Raw genomic sequence first — 20,391 nt, 5'->3', positions numbered from 1 at the left:
GCTCAGTGTTTTTGTTCACATGGTGCTCCGACATGCATTTGTGACTTTTTTGCGTGTGTGTGTTTGTGCCCTTTCTTAGGCCTCCCAAGTGAAGAACCTCATGTGTTGTGTACATGTTGCTAGTTACATGGACTGTATAGTGTGTTCAGTTGTCCCATATGGATAGATACTACACCACTGTGGTCCTCACAGCCTAAAATTAAGTTATCACCAACGGGCTCAGCCTCTTTAGAGACCAGGCGACCCCTCTTAGGTGATCTAGTTTTCACTAAGTTAGTTTTACCTAGTGGTTAATCAGTTAAACTTGTTTCTTTTCTATCTTTTTGTTTTCAGTCCTAATAGACCCTGGTTGTTGCACAACATTTTAGTCTAGTTTACAATACATTTGGCAATTATTTTCAATCATGCAATAACTTTATTGGTTCAGGCAGGCTAAGGATTATACTTACACTATTGCTGAACGTTAACTTGAAAGTTACTTGTCATGTTAAATTTGTTTTGTTTTGTCCAAATTATCTAAAATTCTTGTTTCTCTACTTTTAACTGCATAAGCACACTTTACTTGTAACTTTGAAAGGGAGCTCACGTCACCAAATGTTCCCCATGGTGGATTAACTATCTAAAAATTTTCAAATCTCTGCAAGTTGATTTTCATAATGTACTGAAATAAATGGCTGTGTGGAAAATTGGAAATCAATTTGCTTTGAAAAATAGTTGACTCTCAGAGTGTAAAGTAATTAGCAATTTAGTGGTAAAAAAAATATGCAAAATCACGAGTAGAGCCCTTAATGATAACAATGGAATTATTCATTTATTTTTTTAATAAAGTGCTTTAGTCAGTTGATAAACGAAATGTAGTTTTTGCTTTCAAAGTTAACCCTGATATACTCTTCCACACACTTTAAAGCCTTTTTTCTCAACTAATGGACATTTGGTACTATGTTGTCAGTGATTTGACAAGTTTATAATTTTATGTAAAGAGAGAAGAGCTTGTTCTGGAAGAGAGGATCCCTATAGATGCTCAGGCTTTTTTTTTTTTTTCTTGCTCCACTACAATTTCCTGGAAAAGACACAGGCCGAGAGTCAACATCTTATGTCATGCCCTCCTCATTCCCTGTCCCACTTGTTCCCTCATCACCTCCTCCTCTTCCTTTTCAGCACTTCTGTACTTTCCCTCTTCTCCTCATCCATGTTGTGTGTTCTCTGTTGAACAATAACCCCAATGTGTGTGTGTGTGTGTGTGTGTGGGGGGGGGCTATTTTTGGCCCCTCCAAGGCCACAAAGCACTCTCTTCCCTCTTGCTCTTTCTCTGTTTCTCTCATCTGCAGCTCTATGGCAGTGAGTAAAAGCCTATAGAAAATATAGACTGTCAGTGACCTCTTAGAATAGTTGAGCCGCCTGCTAGGCTTACAGGTTTTTCTGTGTGATGTGTGTCATTCAGTTGATGCAGGGGACATGAACGCTCTTGGCTCCAGCATGGACCTCGAACAAGAACGATTACTCCATCTCTATTATTCACAACCCACATTTCTTTCGATAGTTAGAGTTAAATTGACTCTGCATGTTACGATAAAACCATGATAACAAACTTGTGTAATTAATCAAACAACTAGCCTACTTATTTATTATCGTCTCATTCAAGTTCTGCAGAACTTGAAGTAAACCAGTGTGAAACTCAAATGGAAACTTAAGCCCAAACAGTCAAAAGTTACTGATCTAATCTGCATCTAGACATTTCCACTGGTGGCAGCTTAAAACATCTGATTAGACATTTAGCTGATTGTGTCATTTTTATGTTGCAGTTTATAATAATCTCAAAATACATAACTAGTACAAAAAAACTTTTTGGATATTTGTTCCAAAATGTAAGTAGCATTTTTAATAAATACATTTTGAGTTAAAGGTTCCCTTCAGAATTATTCAATTTTCCCATCAATGTTCCCCAGTTTTTTGCTCTCTGTCCCTCTCCTGTGACCATGTCTTTTCTCTGTCTGTCCCACTCTCTAGTCTTCCTCAAGTATTGGCCTAATGAATTTTTAATGGACTTGGTGGGAAGAGTCCAGACACTTTGGGATTCAGGCGTATGGGCTCTGATTACCCTCCTACTCCTTCTCCTGCAGAGCCCACCCTCCTCTTTTCTCTCCCTCCTTTCACTCTTACTTTCTCTGTCTCACCCACCAAGTCTTTTATTATCTTACCATCCCTCCCCTCCACCTCCTGGTCTTGTGTTTCTGTCTTCTCTGTCCCCCCAAGCACTTGAGGCAGTTTCACTTATCCAAGCAGCTGTGACAGAGACAAGGCTGTATAATACTTGTGTATGAATGTGCTATAGGCAAATACTGACTCTCAGTTTTTAGTGCTTTTACAGACTCTCCGAGCCGACAGTGACCTCACCCCCCTCACCCACACACACTTGCACTGGTTGTTTCCCACATCCATGTTAAAGCTGAGTTGGGTTAAAGTAGCACGGTGCTAGCCAACTGCCGCTAATGGCTGTTCAGAGGCCCTGGCCCTGTATAAAAATCCTGAGTCTGCAACTCCACTATTAGTTTGGCACAGACCTGTCAGTTGATTTGCTGCTGAGTAGGACTCTCAGCTCTGGGAATCTCTCCTCCACATCTCCTTTCTCACTCCAATACTTTGTCTGACTGCCCGTCTTTCCCATCAGCTCTCGCAGTTCTTGGCACTTCAGTCCCAGGTCGGTGATCCAGTCGGTCATGCCTTTGAGGCGTTGTAGTTGTCAAATGTTTTAGAGCTGCAACTAATGATTATTTTCATCACAGATAAATTCACTGTTCATTTTCTACAATTAATTGATTAAGCATTTTATCAATAAAATATCAGAAAATAGTTAAAAATGTCTATTATCGTTTTCCAGAGCCCAAGAACTTAGACAGATATGACGTAAAATAGATATGATAGCCATTTTCTGTTTCTTTCCTACCTCTACCACTCTTTTGCTTTCATCTCCCCTGACACCCCCCCCCTTTCTCTGGTCTCGCGGCGTGTGAGAGAGTGAAGGTCATTGTTGGACTGGTGAGCGGCGCACACATAGCTGGAATAGCAGCAGTGTTAGAAGTCTGCTAGGGGCCTGCCACCAAGATCACACAGAGAAAAAGAGGCATCCGCTCTCCTAGAACGGAGGAGGATGAGGAGGGGAGTGGGAAGGAGGAGGGGATGGGGGGATAAGCAATCTGATCTGGATGACAACAGACTACCAGACGAGCTATGATCTCATCGCTCCCTCAACCTCCCCCTTGTCCTCCTTCCTTCCCTCCATCCACCCCCTCTCTCCTCTCCCACTCTTGCCATTGTCTCTCTTTCTCGCTCTTCCCACTTTTGTTTCCCTGATCTCCCTCCCCCGTCTCTTTTTCTACTTTCTTTTCTCTGTTCTCCACTTGTCCTAGTGCTCACGCCATCTCATCTTGCCTTCTTCTCTTTCACTCCCACCCCCTCTCTCCCTCCTTTTGCACTCCCTCCTTCATCCTACTCCTCTTCATCCCCTTTGCATCACTTTCTACCACCTGCCCCTCACTTGTCCCCACACACACACACACACACACACACACACACACACACACACACACACACACACCTCTTGACGCACTTGCACTCTCTAGTGTCCCAGGCCAGAAATTAGGCACACCCCTATCATCAACCCTCCACACCAATCCCTACATTATTGATGTCTGTCTATGTGTAAGTGTGTGTGTGAGAGTGTGAGGCTTGCATGCTGTAATGGCTATCTGGTGTCTCCCCTGGGAGGGGGGTGGCGAGGCGAGGGAGGAAAGGAGCCAAAGAGAGGGAGAGTCGAGGTCGGAGAGGTTAAGTGTGGTGGAGGGGGTTAGGTCGTGCTCTGCAGGCTCTTCCCTGCTGCTGCTCCTCGCTCTCTTCTTCATCCTACCTTCACACAGATCGTACGCTCACACAGATTCCAAAAATTCCCTGTTGAAATTCTCGTATTGGGTGTACAGCGCTGATGAAACGGATCAGAGTGTGTGTGATAGCTGATCCAGTGTGAGTCAGGGCAGCTCAGCCTGGGTTGGACTCTGGGTGGATAGAAGGACAAAGGCACCTGTTCTTGCTCTCAGCATTCCTCTAAACCTAATCCCTACCAACACACACACACACACACACACTCTTGCCTTTTTTCAAAAACGGCATGGCTGGCAGTTCTCCAAGTGTTTACATGAGATCCATTTCACTCAAGGACCTGAAATATAATGTGTGTGTATATAGTGACCTCTGTGGTCCATGCTAAAGTCAAAAAGACCATTACAGATGCATCTTGACAGACATACACAGGCACACAAAGTCACTGACTTACTTTTGCACACTCAAAACTCTTAAAAGCTGTAATGTTGTTTCCAGCGCCACAGCAGCACCAAAGGGTCTGTGGTTAAGATATATTAAGCACTGCTCATTTATTCACCTCAGCCAGATTGGCAATTTGACCAGTCACATCTTGACTTGTCTTGACACAGTCACCATCAGTTTGCTATGTCTGGAAATAATATGTTGTCCTCTGCAGTAGGAGTGTGTGTGTGGGTGATTATGTGTTACTGTTGGAGGCTTGGCCGGGCCAGTATGTTTATGATTGCCCCCGGTGTTTTCCTATGTGATTGTAGCTCACTCAGGGTCTGATCGTGCAACAAGTGTTTGTTTGAAAGTGAAAGAGGAGGAGGAAGGTGGGAAGAGAAAAAGGAAAAAAATGACAGTGAGTGTTGTTTAATTTGCATGCTAACTGCTACCTACTTATGCAGGTCTGGAAAGTCTGAGAAATTACAGACACAGACAGCGCAGTTCATGCAGTTTTAACATCCATGGTCATTTCACACTGTTATAAAGAACAATAATCTGTAGCGGTGGCTAAGCTGCTTCCACAGCCTGTTTGTTGACCTCCTCATTGGCCACCTACTATCTGCATAATAGTCAACGATGATAAAATCCTGTCTGGAATTCAGAGATTGAAAATGTGAAGGCACATTGTTTGACTGATATTCAAAAATCTTTATTTTGAATCACAAAATGACCCTTGGTAGGTGGGACAACTGAGTGACCATGCCTTGCAAATACATCATTGTGGAGGAAAACCACCACAAATTGGTGGCAAGAAATATCTAGTAGTCTGCATAGATTTCCTTTCTGCCTATTTTATGAAAAACTGGAAACTAAAATGTGCCTGCTTTTGGTGGGTCTCTTGCATAGCATACAAAAGTAAAGTTGTTATCTCATGTTGATGAAAGGCTCCAGTACTATGTACAGATTCATAAAGGTCTGGCAGATGTGCTATCAGCATTATTTAGTGTTATGTAACAGTGACTAAATGGTCAGAACAGGCTAGTGCAGCAGAGATTATAAGGTTTATCTATCTCTGCCTCAGGCTGTCATCCAGCAAATCCATTGACAAGCCTGCACATCCATAATCTGTTGACTTGGGCCTGTTTGTTTTCCAATCTTTAGCCCAGTCTGTCTCATTTCCTCTGTTTCCATTTGCATGCAGTGCTCTTAAACGCATTGCAAACACTGACTTCATGCTAGCCATATGTCTTTCCATGTCACCCAAAGAAGGAAGTAATAATAAAATAAACCATGAGAATAGAGAAATACAATAAATAATAACCTGTCACCTGTAAAAAAAGAAAAAAGCCCTCTACTAAATATTACTTCTCTAAAACTTTTTAATTAACTCATCAACTTGTTGTTAATTTTGTTTTATACACTTATTCACTATTGTATTGCATTTCATTACATCAGGTAACTACATTGTTCTGGTTATTCAGTGTAATGTGGTGCGTAGTGTTATTTGCACCAACCATTATAAATTAACATCAGCGGGTGAGGTATATTGTCATCTTATTGTATCTGCATATTCTATATGATTTGTATTTAAGCTTTGGGTAACAAAGAAACCCAGATGAACTTTACTCTACTTTCAGAAGACACCTCTCTTGAAAACATCTGTGGTGCATTATCAATGGCCCCTCCAAAATAAGGCCAGTTGGCTTGTAGCCATTGGTCAAAGTATTGTTTCCTCCCCCATCTATGTTACACACATTATAGAATATATACCATGTTAAAACAAAGAAAGTCAGAGGACCACTGGAGAATTGGGAAAACAGGTCCTCTCCGAGCTCTGCAGAGCTTGTACAAGATGCTGATTTTTTTGTGATGTAAATAAACCTTTATAATCAAGAAACAGTGTCGGCGGATTCCTTTCCACACAGCAACGCAGCACCGCTACCGATTACACCACACGGGCAATAAATGTCCAGCACAGTAACACTTTATCAGGATGGATGCTATTTCTCTGGTAACTCCAGCTCCTCACTTGTGCATTTATCAGTTCTATGCTATGAGGATGTTTGTTGATAAAATAAAATCCAGTCCAGGCTATATCTGGCTGAATATTACTCTGTTATAGTCTAATTTGCTTGGTCGTGTCAAACTTTCTTGACCACCAAGGCGACAGAATGTTAGTGGGAGACTTGCACAAACATTTTTAAACAAGCACTGGCACACTCTTTCTGACTCGTACATTTGGGCACACACATGCTCATACAAACACTCATATACCCACGCCCACAGTCTCGTTCTGTGTCTCTTACTCTTCGTTTCCTTCAAGCAGCGGGTAGAGAAAGATGGAGGGATAGACAGGAGAGATGACTGGCCATGTTGTTTTCCTCCTGTCATAGGAAAGAATGACTGCGTGAGAGGAAAGAGGTGGAGGAGAAGTGGAAAGGGTTTTCATGTGCCTAACTGTTCCATGAAGCTCACTAACACTACAACTTTTAGTATTGTAGTTTCAGTGTGCATGTGTGTTTCCTGTGAAGAGCTGCTCTGGTAATGACATTAGAGGAATGTGGTTAATACCAAAGCCTTGGTCTACCTCCACATTAGGCCGTTTACATTTTAATTTGCATCTTCAATAGCATTTCTAGGTAATTTTAATAGATACCTCTGTCCAAAGAGGTAAGATAAAGACAATTATTACATTTTATTATATTAAAAGTTTTAGCGGCATCTTAGGATGCAGCAGGTTAAGGCATGTTACAGTGCTTTGTATGCCATTGTTTATGAGATGCCTTATTATCTCTTTTTCTTTTAAAGATTATTTTTTGGGGCTTTTCCACCTTTTATTTTTGACAGGACAGCTAGGTGAGAGAGGGGGAAGACATGAAATCATCACAGGTCAGATTCAAACTCTGGACCTTCGCGTCAAGGCATAAACCTCTCAGTACATGTGCGCCTGCTCTACTCACTGAGCCAACTCAGCCACTTCGCTCTTCTCTTTACATCATGCCTGTCCTTACTCCTGCTTGCTACTCTGTCAAACTGTCCATTAAAAACAAAATTGCTTCAGATAAAATGTTTGAAGATTGTCCGGAGAGTGAAAGTTCAGCGAAGACTTGAAAGTAGCGAAGACGGCTATATGCAATATAAGATATGGACGAGGACACTGTGCTTGACTTAGCTGCTCTTGTTGTATGTGTCATCTATACTTTGCTAGACACTTATAATCCTCTACTCCACTCACCTGAAACAGCTACAATTTCTGACTCATAATTATAATCATACCTTTGTCTTTTCTTGTGCCTGGCTTCTCCAAAAAAGTCCAAATTTCTCTTCAGGACAGAAACAAGATTTTTCAGGGTTCATTTGAGTTCTATGTCACTCAGTTGTTCAAAATTAGATACAGTCTTGTTAGCAAAAAATAGATTTACAACATTTGCTCTTTACAGCATAATTTGCTATTTATTGTGACGCACACAGTAACCCTCCCGCTCTCTTTATGTCTTTTACAGGGATCGCCTTCCCAGAATGGGCCTACAAGCCTGAGTCGAGCCCCGGGTCCAGGCAGATCCAGTTGTGGCACTTCATCCTGGAGCTGCTCAGGAAAGAAGAGTATCATGATGTCATCGCCTGGCAGGGAGACTACGGCGAGTTTGTCATCAAGGACCCGGATGAAGTGGCCCGGCTGTGGGGAGCCAGGAAGTGTAAACCCCAAATGAACTATGATAAGCTGAGCAGGGCACTCAGGTACGATGACAGAGAAACATGCTGAAAATGTTTGATTCATTGTGTATCTGTATGTGGGGGTGTGTATTTATTCATAGTTATTGGCTCCTGTTCCTGACCTTTAACTTCTCTGTGGAGACCAGCAAATACACCAGATGAGCTCATGATTATGATAAGGATCTGTGGACCTTACAGGGCTCACATGAACATTCATCTTATGCTAAAATTCGAAGAGTCCAAGAGGCTGTTCAATCAAATCACACAAAACGCTATTGTCTATTTAGAATAGCCAAGACACTAATATAAATCCACACTGCACTTGAATAGAGGAATGTAATTAAGTAAGAGGAAGAAAATTAACTTTCATAGAATCAATATATTATTAAAAATCACTGACTGGTTAAGGGCCAGACTAAAGGCTGATTTATACGTCAACGTAAAATCCACGCCGTTGCTCCGCACGTAGGTACGTGAAGACACAAACCTACGCCGGACCCTACGCCGTAGCCTGATGTGCACCTCCTGAAAAATTGAACTACACGTCGCAGCGACGCACATCACTCGGCCGTGCCTTGGTAGCGTTGCATTTCCCCCCCCTCGACTCATTTCCTGGTTCTGCTTCTCCATAAACAACATGAAATCAAGGAGACGGTTAACTTCTCCTGCTAAAGATTTCCCACCGTGGTCAGAAAGAACAGGGGAGACACTTTGTTTCTCTCACTATGACTCTAGAGTCGGTACTCGCTCTAAAGCTAATCACCGTCACTGTGTCTCTCTACCTCGCTCTACCACACACACACACACACACACACACGCCGGCTCGATGCACACACCAGCGCACAAGTATGAACATCAGGCCACTTACATAGGCTACGGCGAAAGCTCTGCGTGGAGCCTCCGCAGAACCATAAAACAGCCATAAGAGTGATTCAGTGACCCTTTATGAATTAGCAACAGGTTGAGTGAGCTTGCAGTAATCTGTCGGACCTGGTCTCCCGACACAGTTAACATGGTGCCACAATCTTGTGGGTGGTTGGCGCAGCCAAAGAAGTGTAGGGTTGTAGTGCATTGCCACATGTGCCGTGGGCAAAAGCAGGGCCCTTGGTGGACTGTCTGGCTACTGGCTCTCGGGACATGTAATGTCATCTTTTTGGAGAGAATGAGCCTGAGATAGTATTGTCTCTGGATTTCAACTCATGGACAGGGGTTGACATTGCTCCTTTTTCCAGATAATTTGATGACCGGCAGTGCCATTCCCAGGCTCTTCTCAGCAGGAGAGAACTGCTCACCTCGACTAGGGATATTGTTGGGTGGTGGAAGGAACACTTTAAGAAATTTCTAAGCCTAGCTGTAAACTTAAAGGACTTGCATGCATTTTTTTTAATAATTTGGGGGCATTTTATGCTTTATTAGATGGTGATCAGTATAGAGATTGGAGAGAGAGACAGGAAACAACAAGCAGCGAAAGTTCCCAGCTGGACGTGAACCAGGGATGCCCAACCTATAGTCTGCTCCCCAACTTCAAGACCACCAGGGTGCCCTAACTTATCTCGCCTATCTCTTTGGCGGAGGTCACTGAAGTAGTGAAATGGTTTTGTAGTGGCATGACAGAAGAGGTAAATGAGATTTTACTGTGGTGAAGAGGGAGCTGAGCCTGAAGGCAATTTATCAGTCTATCTATGTTCCAACCCTCACCTGTGGTCATGAACTCCTGAAGTGCCACTCTTTAAAATACTTTATCATGAGGCCAAGTTCATTACAATCTCGTTCCCAGCGGCAATGTGGTTTCCATGTGTGAAAGGAATGTGAGCACATGTTGAGTGATCAGGGAAGTTGTTTTACACACAGATTAACTAGCAAATATTTAGTAAATGATGTTATGACTAAATCACACACAGACACCCCTCAGGCTACATTTATTGTAAAGAAGCCTTTTGTCACATACCATATTTGACCCTGGCATTTGATTCCAGTTATAGCAATGACCTGCTAGAAGCATTTCATTCAGACCAGTTTCACCCAGACATTGCATTAGTCATGCCTGCCAAGGCACTAATAGCACTTAACCAAGTCTATAATACGTGTAAATGTCGTAAAAGTGACCTTGGCCACATGCCTTCACAGGTTATTGACCTGGACAAGTTTAGCTACTATTATGCTCCAAGTAGAGTTACAACATTGACCCATTTGGCTGGTTACACCTTTCCACCTTTTGGTTATATCCATGGGTGCCAGCTCAGCCAAGCCCATTTGACACAGTTTTGGTTGTGACCATAGCTAATAAATACGACATTTTAACACCATTTGATATCAACTACATTATGATTCAACATCATCGATAGACTTTATAATCTGATTTGGACCTTTGTCACTCACGTATTGTGAAGAATAATTAGGGCTGCAACTAACGATTATTTTCATAGTCGATTAATCCATTGATTATTTTCTCGATTAATCGATTAGTTGTTTGATCTATAAAAATGTCAAAACATGGTGCAAAATGTGGATCAGTGTTTCCCAAAGCCTAAGATGATGTCCTCAAATGTCTTGTTTTGTCCAAAACTCAAAGATATTCAGTTTACTGTCACAGATGAGAGAAGACACTAGAAAATATTCACATTTAAGAAACTGTAATCAGAGAAATCTTGTTTTGTTTTTTGTTTTATAAAAAAATTACTCAAACTGATTATCAAAATAGTTGGCGATTAATTTAATAGTTGACAACTAATCGAGTCATCGTTGCACCTCTAATAATAATATTGTGCCATAGTTTAAACTTTGCATGCAATGGTTGGTTTAGTTTTTCTCTTGGTCTGCTTTGCTGACCTTTTAATTTGGGTTTGCTAAGTATGAGGTAAATCAAATTGGACTGACATGTCAATAAAGTAAATTGCTTCAAGACCAACACAATGTATTGCAAGGCGAAACGTTTCATAAAATGGATCAAATCTGAGCTTCACCACAGATGCTTCTGATTTTGTTTGTGCTTTTGGCTTTAATAATGAGACATTAGGTCACAATATTGTTTGATTATAGAAAGAAGATATATCTAATAGGAGTGTTGAAATTAATCATTGCATCGATGCATCGCGATGTGGATGATTCTGCATTGATGTAGTGACAGACAATAATCGAATATTGCCTACTGATATTGCTTGTTGGTTTTCAGTTTGCTTTTTCAGTTTTTGCCTTTTTGTCTGTTGTCTTATGTGTTCAGACTCCGCTACATTTAGGAACTGTCTTTTTAAGAGTAGATGCAATAAAAATGGGAGTTCATATAAATCTGGAAATGGTTGATGAAAACCATGTGTAGCAATATACTGTATATAATACATTTGAGGAGGTGGTGCATTGTTATAGCCTGGTTGACACCAGACCCTTCTCAGTTGTAACTGAAAAGGTTCTGGGCAATCAGACCAAAGATCCGTGTGACATAGCAGCGACAGCGGCATCGACGGGTTGCTGCGCTTCGGAGGCCGTCATGATGAATGTAAACAAAAAGCTGCTTACCTTCGCTGCGCTATCGTCATCATGTAAAGCCCACCTCAACGGTTGTAATTGGTGCCTCGATTTGGAAAAATTGGAAATGGGCTTGAATGGGCTCTTGGCCAGACTGACTTGCAGAGCAAATCTTAAATTTGCCGGAAGTTATGCATCATGATATCAAATCGTATCGAGTCGTTGACAGGATAATCGTAATAGAATTGAATCATGAGGCCAGTGAAGATTCACACCCCTAATATCTAATCAATCTTGTGATCTATCCTATACCACTGTGGCCTCTCAGCACATTAGAGCTCAGAATTACGGACATCACATATCCCTGGGGGACTCTTCTCAGCTGATGCCAGTTTTAGTAAGAAGAGCATCCCATTAACTCATCTTGTTGTTTACAGCCAAACAGAGCCAAGATTAGGCTAAGCACTTTAAAGAAAGCCAACATAGGCCATTAAAGGAGTGAAATGCATTGAATTACATAATTTAGGGTGGGGAGACTTATGTTCAGTCATTAACACTGGTGAGATTAAGATAATGTATGTTACAGATGGGATCCTATGGGGACAGAGGGAATTAACATGGACTAATGTGTGCATGAGACACACACACATACACATTCAGACTTGGAGTCCAGATTTAGGATTCCTGAATTAGAGAGAAACAGAATATGGATGAGGATACTTGTGGTCAAGCTGTGTATTTATAGCATGTCCATCCTCTAGAGCTGCAACAGATTTGGAGCTTAGGCTGCAGGAAGTGCATATATAGCAGGTCTTAGTGCCCCCTGATAAACTGGCCTTAGAGGCTGATTATCAAAACGTTTTCTACACAGGAGTTTCCCCTCTGGCACTCGTGTCCTCATCCACCCTCTTACAGCCAGGTTGTCTCCCTCTGTGCCTGTAAATTGAGCAGAGTCCCTTCAGGCTCAAATTGGGAAGGACAGTCAACAAAACGTCACACACATGCACACACCTACGTCCATGTAGTCACCTGATTTGACACCAGAGCTGTTGACAGTCCTTCACTGCAAGAAACACTGGAAATGTAACCTCGGAAGACGCACATCAATAGTAATGTGGCAAGAGGATTACTGGCACTAAAGATTAATGAAGTTATAAAGGAGGCACACAAACACACATGTGCATGGTAACAGTCCCCATATGGAGCAAACTGTTGGCTAGCAGGCCTCCTTGTGCCCTTCATATGGAGAAAACCTGGAGTCTGCTAATAATGGAGACCACAGTCGGCATGTGGCAATTAGCATACACACACATGCTCACATACTTGAAAAAGCCCGCCTGTTTTGAAGTGTTCTTTTTATGACTTAGCCTTTCTAATTATTATTTTTACCTCAATTGTTTTATTCTTTCCTGTCTGCCATGCACATGATGGAAATTCCCTTAATCAGCGCTGCTGCATTGTGTGTGTGGACATATGCGTATCAGTTGGCTTGCCGTTAAGGGGACACAGCCTCACAGTCCATGCGTCATCTTGGTGTCCCGCTCCAACGGCCGCTGTGAAATTCCCACTCCTGTTGAGAGGATTACACTCCCACTGCGTGTGTGTTGATGTGCAAGTGTGTGCATGTGAACATGCTTGACGTTGAAAGAGGTTAGACTAATTCTATAGTATTGCTTTTTTTAATTAGTAATGAATGACTTTGTTGTTCTGCCTTGTTACAGTGAATCAAATGTGGGGGGGAAAAAAACCAAGCAATAGAATATTAAGGCCTGTTGGTGTTGTCCAGAGTGTGTCAGGGCTTTGAGGTCAGGGCTATCTGATATTTTTGGTAATTAATAAATGAAAGCAAGGACAACATCTTTAACAATCGAGTGCATTTTTGTCTTGAGGAATCATTTATTTTGGTAGGACGTGAAAGTAAACCTGTCCACTAATAAAAGGGCCAAGTCTTCCCCCTTCCTCCTGTTTCCCTGCACCACTGTCTCACTCTCATAAGTGAGACTTGTACCGATCCACAAACGAGAGTGAGTAGGGGAAATGAAGCCTGTTGCCAATCAATCATTGCAGAATGCTGGCTTAATGAGTGTAATCATGCTAAGAGGTCCCAGCTCCTAGAGACCTCCAGGCCCCCCTGCCCTCCAGTCAGCAGCCCTTATTGGCTCCAACACAGTGGTCAGAGGTCAGGGGGACTGCCACGCACAGCTGGCAAAGATTAACAACATAGCACATGTGCAAATTCACATACACAAATGCACCATTGTGCACAGGCTCTTGCCAATGCATGCTTGCTTGCACACATGTTTGTAGTGTTTGCTTCATGTCCCAACATTCATTTAACTGCGATGGGCCACCACAGATGGAAAATTGCCACCACAGAGAAACAGTTAAATAGAATGAAAGTTCCACAAGATTCTTGGGTATGGTGATGCTTTAAATTCAGAACATTTTACCATTTATTGTATACTAACACTACATGAGAACATGCATCTAATAACCTACTTTTTAAGTGGATTGATGGTACTATGGTGGAGTATGAACGTTTAATGCCACTGCTCCAGTCTTCCAAGGAAAGCCCGGAAATCCAGTAGCCATTTTTAAACTGCTGCACTTAAACTGGCTCTGCTGTGCATTTAGAAGTAACCCCAGTCAACACATTACACACATCCTGCAGGAAATACTGCTGCATATGCACACAGTGTTACTCACCTATCTGGCTGGGCCTGTTTAGGTCAGAAGGCCTCTCTACATCAGCGCATTGTGTGGAAACACCCAGGGCCAGAGAGAAAGTGCAGAGGGAGCACCCAGGGACAGTACCACTGTATGACTTTGTGTTCAACTTATGCTTGTGTGCATTGTCTTTCCATTGTCTTTATCTGCAGCATGTATGTGTTCAGCGTATAACAGTGTTGTGTGTATGTCATTGTCCCTGACTGAATGAGGCCTTTATTTTCTATGAGTGTGGAATACACGCACACACCAAAGTGTGCTTGAGTATGCACCCCCAGAGCATGTGACCATCCTAATCGGACTAGATCCCCCTCTTCACAGACAAACGCACACATATATATATATACACCCACATCCCTGCACAAACAAATTTTCTTTTTGAAAGACAGTAACACTAGTCAAACCTTGTTTCTACACAAAACACTTTTGCGTGTGCAACTTGTACACACACACACCGGAGTGTCAACAACTGGTGTGTGTTTGTGCTTGTCCGTAGAGAAGGATCTGGCTGGGGTGTGTATGTGTAACAGCCAATGCTGACGAAAGAGGCAGAAAATAAACACGGGGCTCATGGGGAGTATTGTAATCCCAACTTCCTGTCACAGTCGGCGCCTATTTACAGCCCAACAATGTGTGTGTGTGTGTGTGTGTGTGTGTGTGTGTGTGTGTGTGTGTGTGTGTGTGTGTGTGTGTGTGTGTGTGTGTGTGTGTGTGTGTGTGTGTGTGTGTGTGTGTGTGTGTGTGTGTGTGTGTGTGTGTGTGTGTGTGTGTGTGTGTGTGTGTGTTGATATTTCCTGTTTTAGACCTTGAGTCCAATGGGGGGGCAACAAACATTATCAATCACAATTTTATAGGTTGTAAACAAACCCTCAGGTAAGCCAAACTTATTGGAATGTTAGTCTGACTTCTTGTTTTTGGTGCCTTGTTGGACCTATTTTTTAGCGATGTTGCTGCCTTTTGAAATCTAAGCAATTTCTTGACGAATACAATGTTGTCATATCCAATAGAACCCATGGATAGAGCTATAAGCAACCTATTACAATTAAGTTATAATAAGCTGTAAATAATAAACTCCTTTTACGTAATAACTTTTGTTATTAGTTGGCTTGTTTGTTAAATGGCTTCCATCCTGGTTAAAGTGCTGTTTTGAAATGTGTGTGTGTGTGTGTGTGTGTGTGTGTGTGTGTGTGTGTGTGTGTGTGTGTGTGTGTGTGTGTGTGTGTGTGTGTGTGTGTGTGTGTGTGTGTGTGTGTGTGTGTGTGTGTGTGTGTGTGTGTGTGTGTGTGCTTTGATCATAATGTTTTGGACCACACACAGCAGGTCTGTGTAATCGCTGCCTTAATCCCTGGCCTAAAATCACACATAGTAGCAACTGATAGAAAGCCTCTCCTCAGTTCCCCTCAAGGCTTTGACTAAATCCATACTTGCACTGATTGATCAATCTACTATTTTGGTTAAACAAGAGAGCGGGATAAAGCTGCGTTTCCTGGGTGATGCATGCTGGGGGTGTGTGGGGGCACCCATGTGTTTGGAGTATGCCTGAATGAGATGTCAGTTATATGCTGCGGTGGGCAGCTAAACACAGGCACTCAAAGAATCTCTTTCTTCTCTTTTGAAGTGAGTTCAAATGCTCTTCAAAGACTGTCTGCCTGTATGACGGTGCAGGAGGAGGGGGCATGGAGAAAGAATGGGTGACCATGTCCTCCAAACACAGCTTCAGTTGCTGCGGCTAGGATTACGCAAAGTTGTTGTCTGCTTCCAACTTTGCATTGCAGCATTCTTTGTATGAGCTGCATGTGTGCATTCAAGCGCACACAAGATTTTAGTTGGCTACACTCCCTACTATCCAACTGCCATGAGCCAGGGTCAGGCAGATGTGTCAGCACACTGATATTATTGGCCTTTGGGATGGGTCCATATTTATGCCAATTATACACTTTATCTAAAATGAATGCAGTCTAATACAACAGCTCACAATAAATCTTCCATCATAAAGGTTATAATGTTCATTTCTTTTCTAGAGGGGTTGGTTCAACTTTATTGACATTTTGGAAGCTGTAGTTTGGTGCTGATGAATGGTGTTATCAATGACATGAAAAAAGGGAGAGGTTGAAAGTTGAAAATGTCTAACGTCATGCAAACAAGGGAGAAATTCCCCTGACAACAAAGTGATGCAGTGGTGGGACAGAAGGTTTAGCCTTTAGCTACTTTTTTGTATGTCCATTTGCAGATAGAAACAAAAACAAGTCAGGTAAATTGTAGGAAACTTTGGCAGGCCGCTTATTTACAGTGTTGGCTCACTAGTGTGATGGAGGCAATTAGTTGCTTACCATTAGAATGCCCTAATTTTATTTAGGTTTACCCAATAAGCTCGCAACTAATTTATATCATATTTCATTGTGATAGTTCAAAAGTTCATAAAAGTGCAGTATGTCATAACATTTTGCTCCAGTTGCACAAAATAAATAATGTTTAGATACTTTGGATTTTTCTCTTGAAATCTGCATTTATACTAGACCCATATGTGGACCCTAGCACAGCTTGTTGACTTTTCTATCATCAGCTAATTTGATCACAGTCCTTTTAATTCTGCTTGACTTCCTGCCTGTCTCTGCCCTTCCCCTTGCTCCCAACTGCTTCTCTCCCCTCCTTCTCGGCCCTTGTGAGTGTCTCCCCTTGAGCAGAAATTACATGCTGCTTTGTGCCTGGCGTAAACAATGTTTTCAACAGTGCAGGCCTGTCCTGTCTCTCCCTCACTCCCTCACCCTCTCCCATAGCCTCAGGGGACGAGTGGATAGCGCAGGGAGAGAGTTGGGATAAAGAGGGGGAGGTGGATTGATGAGAGAGAGAGAGGTATCAGAAGGATAATGGGAGAAGAGAACAAGTGAAAAAGAGCAACAGTCTGTTCCCAGAGTAAAAACGTTCCAACCAGTCTGTGTAATAAGCATAATAAGAGGGGGTGAAGGGCGACGCCTCCCCACCACCAAACCGACAGACACACACACACACACACACACACACTGCTGTCTGGATAACTACCATTCATTATAATGAGTCAATGGGCTCTGATTTACTCTGCATTACCTACATACCCTGAAGCCCCTATCTTTGTCAGCACACTTCACTTAACTTGTGCTAGCAGACACATCATGCTGGAGGAAGGAAAAGCAGAGCCTAGTGCTATAAAAGCAGGTAGGTATGCAGACATGATGAGCAAATGTGCAGTCTGGTTAAATATTGTGTTCAATAGCCAGGGGTAGTGTTGGAAAGGATAGGTGGTAGTTTTGGCGAGCATGCCACACAAGCTTGTAATCTCCCTCACGGACAAACACACCGCCTTTGTTCCTTTCTTGCTCTTTATCTCTTCCTCTTTCTTTGCTCTGTCTCCCTCAGTGTGTGAGGGTTGGCAGACAGGAATCTAGAGGTTACATAAAGTGGATGTGGATCTGGGGAAGAAAGCAGAATGATGTTACATAAAGAGCTGGACAAAGATTAATAAAAATGAAGCCTTGTACTGTAGGCAGGACCCATGGGAGAGAGAATGCTTAAACAACTGAGAGAATGGCCATTACATAAACAGATAAAGATTTGAATTATTGGTGGATTTGCTTTGCTGTTACATAAAGAGATGGGTCCATCTAGCAAAATGAATGACAGAAGCTGTTGTCGTATGTAATAAAAGACCCTTAAAGACACTTTAAAATTCCTGACCATCCGTTAGACAGGTATAGATTACTGAAGATACCGCACATACAAAATCCACAAAAAGTAACATGAGTCACACACCTGTTAAACATGCACGCAACTGCTCACACATCCGTGTGGCCTTACAATGCATTAACAATCTACATTTGGCATTATACATTGACCTCTGGTCCTAATTGTTTGTTTATCTCTCCAGATACCATCTCTCCTGCTTCAGTCCATCCACTGCTTCTCATCTATCTGTTTTCTGTCTTTTTCCCCCTCCTCCCCTGCCCCCTCCCTTTACTGGGTCTGCTTTGTGCAAATGTCATACAACACTCTGTAATATCTATCATTAGACAGGAGTTGGGGGGTGACTCATGCTTATTAAAGTGCGTGCTTGAGTGTGCAGGCGCATCTGTCATTGTTTCAATTACTTCAGGAACAGAATAATATTTTAAAATGAGGTGTACATTTTAAATTAAATGTTTGACTGTTAATAGGCCAGTATTTATATTTCTTAGTGGTAGACATCAACATTGTTGCATAAGATAATATGCAGTTAAGTAAGTCAGCCCTGATGTGGGACTTTATATTTGTCTTTACACTAGGTGTGTGTGATCACAGTGTGTCTTTCTCAATATTTGACACATTTGATATCACATCTGTTGTATTTTCTTTTTCAGATATTACTACAACAAGAGGATCCTCCATAAGACCAAAGGGAAGAGGTTCACCTATAAGTTCAACTTCAATAAACTGGTTTTGGTCAACTACCCCTTTATCGACATGGGCTCCACTGGTAAACCTCTACAGTGTGTGTGTGTGTGTGTGTGTGTGTGTGTGTGTGTGTGTGTGTGTGTGTGTGTGTGTGTGTGTGTGTGTGTGTGTGGAGAGCATTATATATTATTTCTCAGTATTCTCCAACTCTTAATTTTTTTCTCTCTTCCTCTGTCCCTTCCTTGACGCCTCCAGGAAGCAGCGTTCCTCAGAGTGCCCCTCCTGTCCCCTCCGGTGCAGGGACTCACTTCCGCTTTCCTCCCTCGACGCCCTCCGAAGTCCTCTCCCCGAACGAGGATCTGCGCAGCCCCGGTGGCATGTTCAGCTCTGTGGCCCGACGAATGGCACGAGGCTCCGTCAGCGATTGCAGCGACGGCACCTCTGTCAATTCTGAGATTGAGGAAGGCAACACTGGAGCGGGGGAGGAGAGGGGAGAGAGGGGTGTGAGTGGAGGAGGAGGATCTGGTGGTGGAGGAGGAGGTTACCGGAGTATCATCCATCCCCGTCTGTCTCATGAAGCCCTGTTCCGCATGTATGGAGGACCGGGTAACCCTGCAGGGCACCCAGGCTCCCGTGGTCACACAGGGCACCGGATCCACCCAGATTCCCTGTCGCCCTTCCCCGTGTCCCCTCTGCCAGGGCCAGGAGGAGCTGGCCTCCTAGCCCCTCCTCTGTCCCCAGCGCTCTCCATGACCCCGACATCTCACCTCCCCTACACCCCCTCTCCCACCCTGTCACCCATGTTAGGCTCCCACTTCTCCTTTAACCCAGAGGACATGAAGCGCTACCTGCAGGCCCACACCCAGTCGGTGTACAACTACGGCCTCAGCCCCAGAGCTTTCCTCCATTACCCCAACATCGTCATCCCTCAGCCCCACCGGCCCGCCGCAGACAAGGCTGGTCTGAGCGGAGAGAGAGGAGCTGCCGAGAGAGCAGAAAGAGCAGCGACTGCAGGGGGAGGAGAGAGGGGAGGAGAACGGCACCACCATCCACCTCTGGCTCACTCTGCCCACCACCACCCGCATCCACCTCATTCTGCCCATCCTCACACCCATTCTCATCCCATGCATCACCCACTCCACCTGGGTGAGGAGCCTCCACACATGTCTCCCTTCAAGTTCAAGCTGCAGCCACCGCCACTGGGTAGGAAGCACAGGGAGAGTCAAAGCCAGAGTAAACCCAGGCAGAGCTCACTGTCCTCAGGATCTGGGTCCATGTCGTCTACCTCTGGCCTGGGTTCCTCGCTGTCATTCGGCAGCGACCTGAGCTCAGCCAGCGGCTCAGGCCTCATCTCTGCCTCCTCCTCAACGCAGTCTCTAAACAGTGCAGGACTTCCCAAGATAAAGGTGAGATACACAGACCCAAATATCCCCCATTATGATCTACGCAGCAATCTCAAAGTTACATAGGGAAAATGGGTTACATCACCACAAGATCTTAAAAAGACACATGTATATTCAATCTACAATATTAACAACACTCCATTGCCATATATTATCTTAAAGTGCTCATATTATGCTTTTTGGCTTTTTCCCTTTCCTATATTGTGTTATATATCTTTTTGTGCACGTTATAGGTGTACAAAGTGAAAAAGCCCAAAGTCAGCCCAAAAGAGACTTACCATCTCCAACAGAAAACACTGTTCACAAACTGCTCCAAACAGCTCTATTGTAGTCCAGCCTTTACTGCCGTGCTGAACGTGGGTCACTTTGTAACACGTTA

At 43.3% G+C, this 20,391-nt stretch overlaps 1 protein-coding gene across 1 annotated transcript in view; it reads left to right on the top strand.

The window, feature by feature from the left end:
* erfl3 (Ets2 repressor factor like 3) overlaps window positions 1-20,391 on the top strand; it is a 47,933-nt gene that overhangs the window by 24,738 nt on the left and 2,804 nt on the right. The window contains exons 2-4 of the mRNA XM_028580941.1: window positions 7,806-8,040; window positions 18,576-18,691; window positions 18,865-20,015. Coding sequence (XP_028436742.1) covers window positions 7,806-8,040; window positions 18,576-18,691; window positions 18,865-20,015 — 1,502 coding nt within the window. The remainder of the gene's footprint in view (window positions 1-7,805; window positions 8,041-18,575; window positions 18,692-18,864; window positions 20,016-20,391) is intronic.

This window comes from Perca flavescens, chromosome 6, assembly GCF_004354835.1.
Source record: "Perca flavescens isolate YP-PL-M2 chromosome 6, PFLA_1.0, whole genome shotgun sequence".
Classification (NCBI taxonomy): domain Eukaryota; kingdom Metazoa; phylum Chordata; class Actinopteri; order Perciformes; family Percidae; genus Perca; species Perca flavescens.
This window is presented reverse-complemented; position numbering and strand designations above follow the sequence as displayed.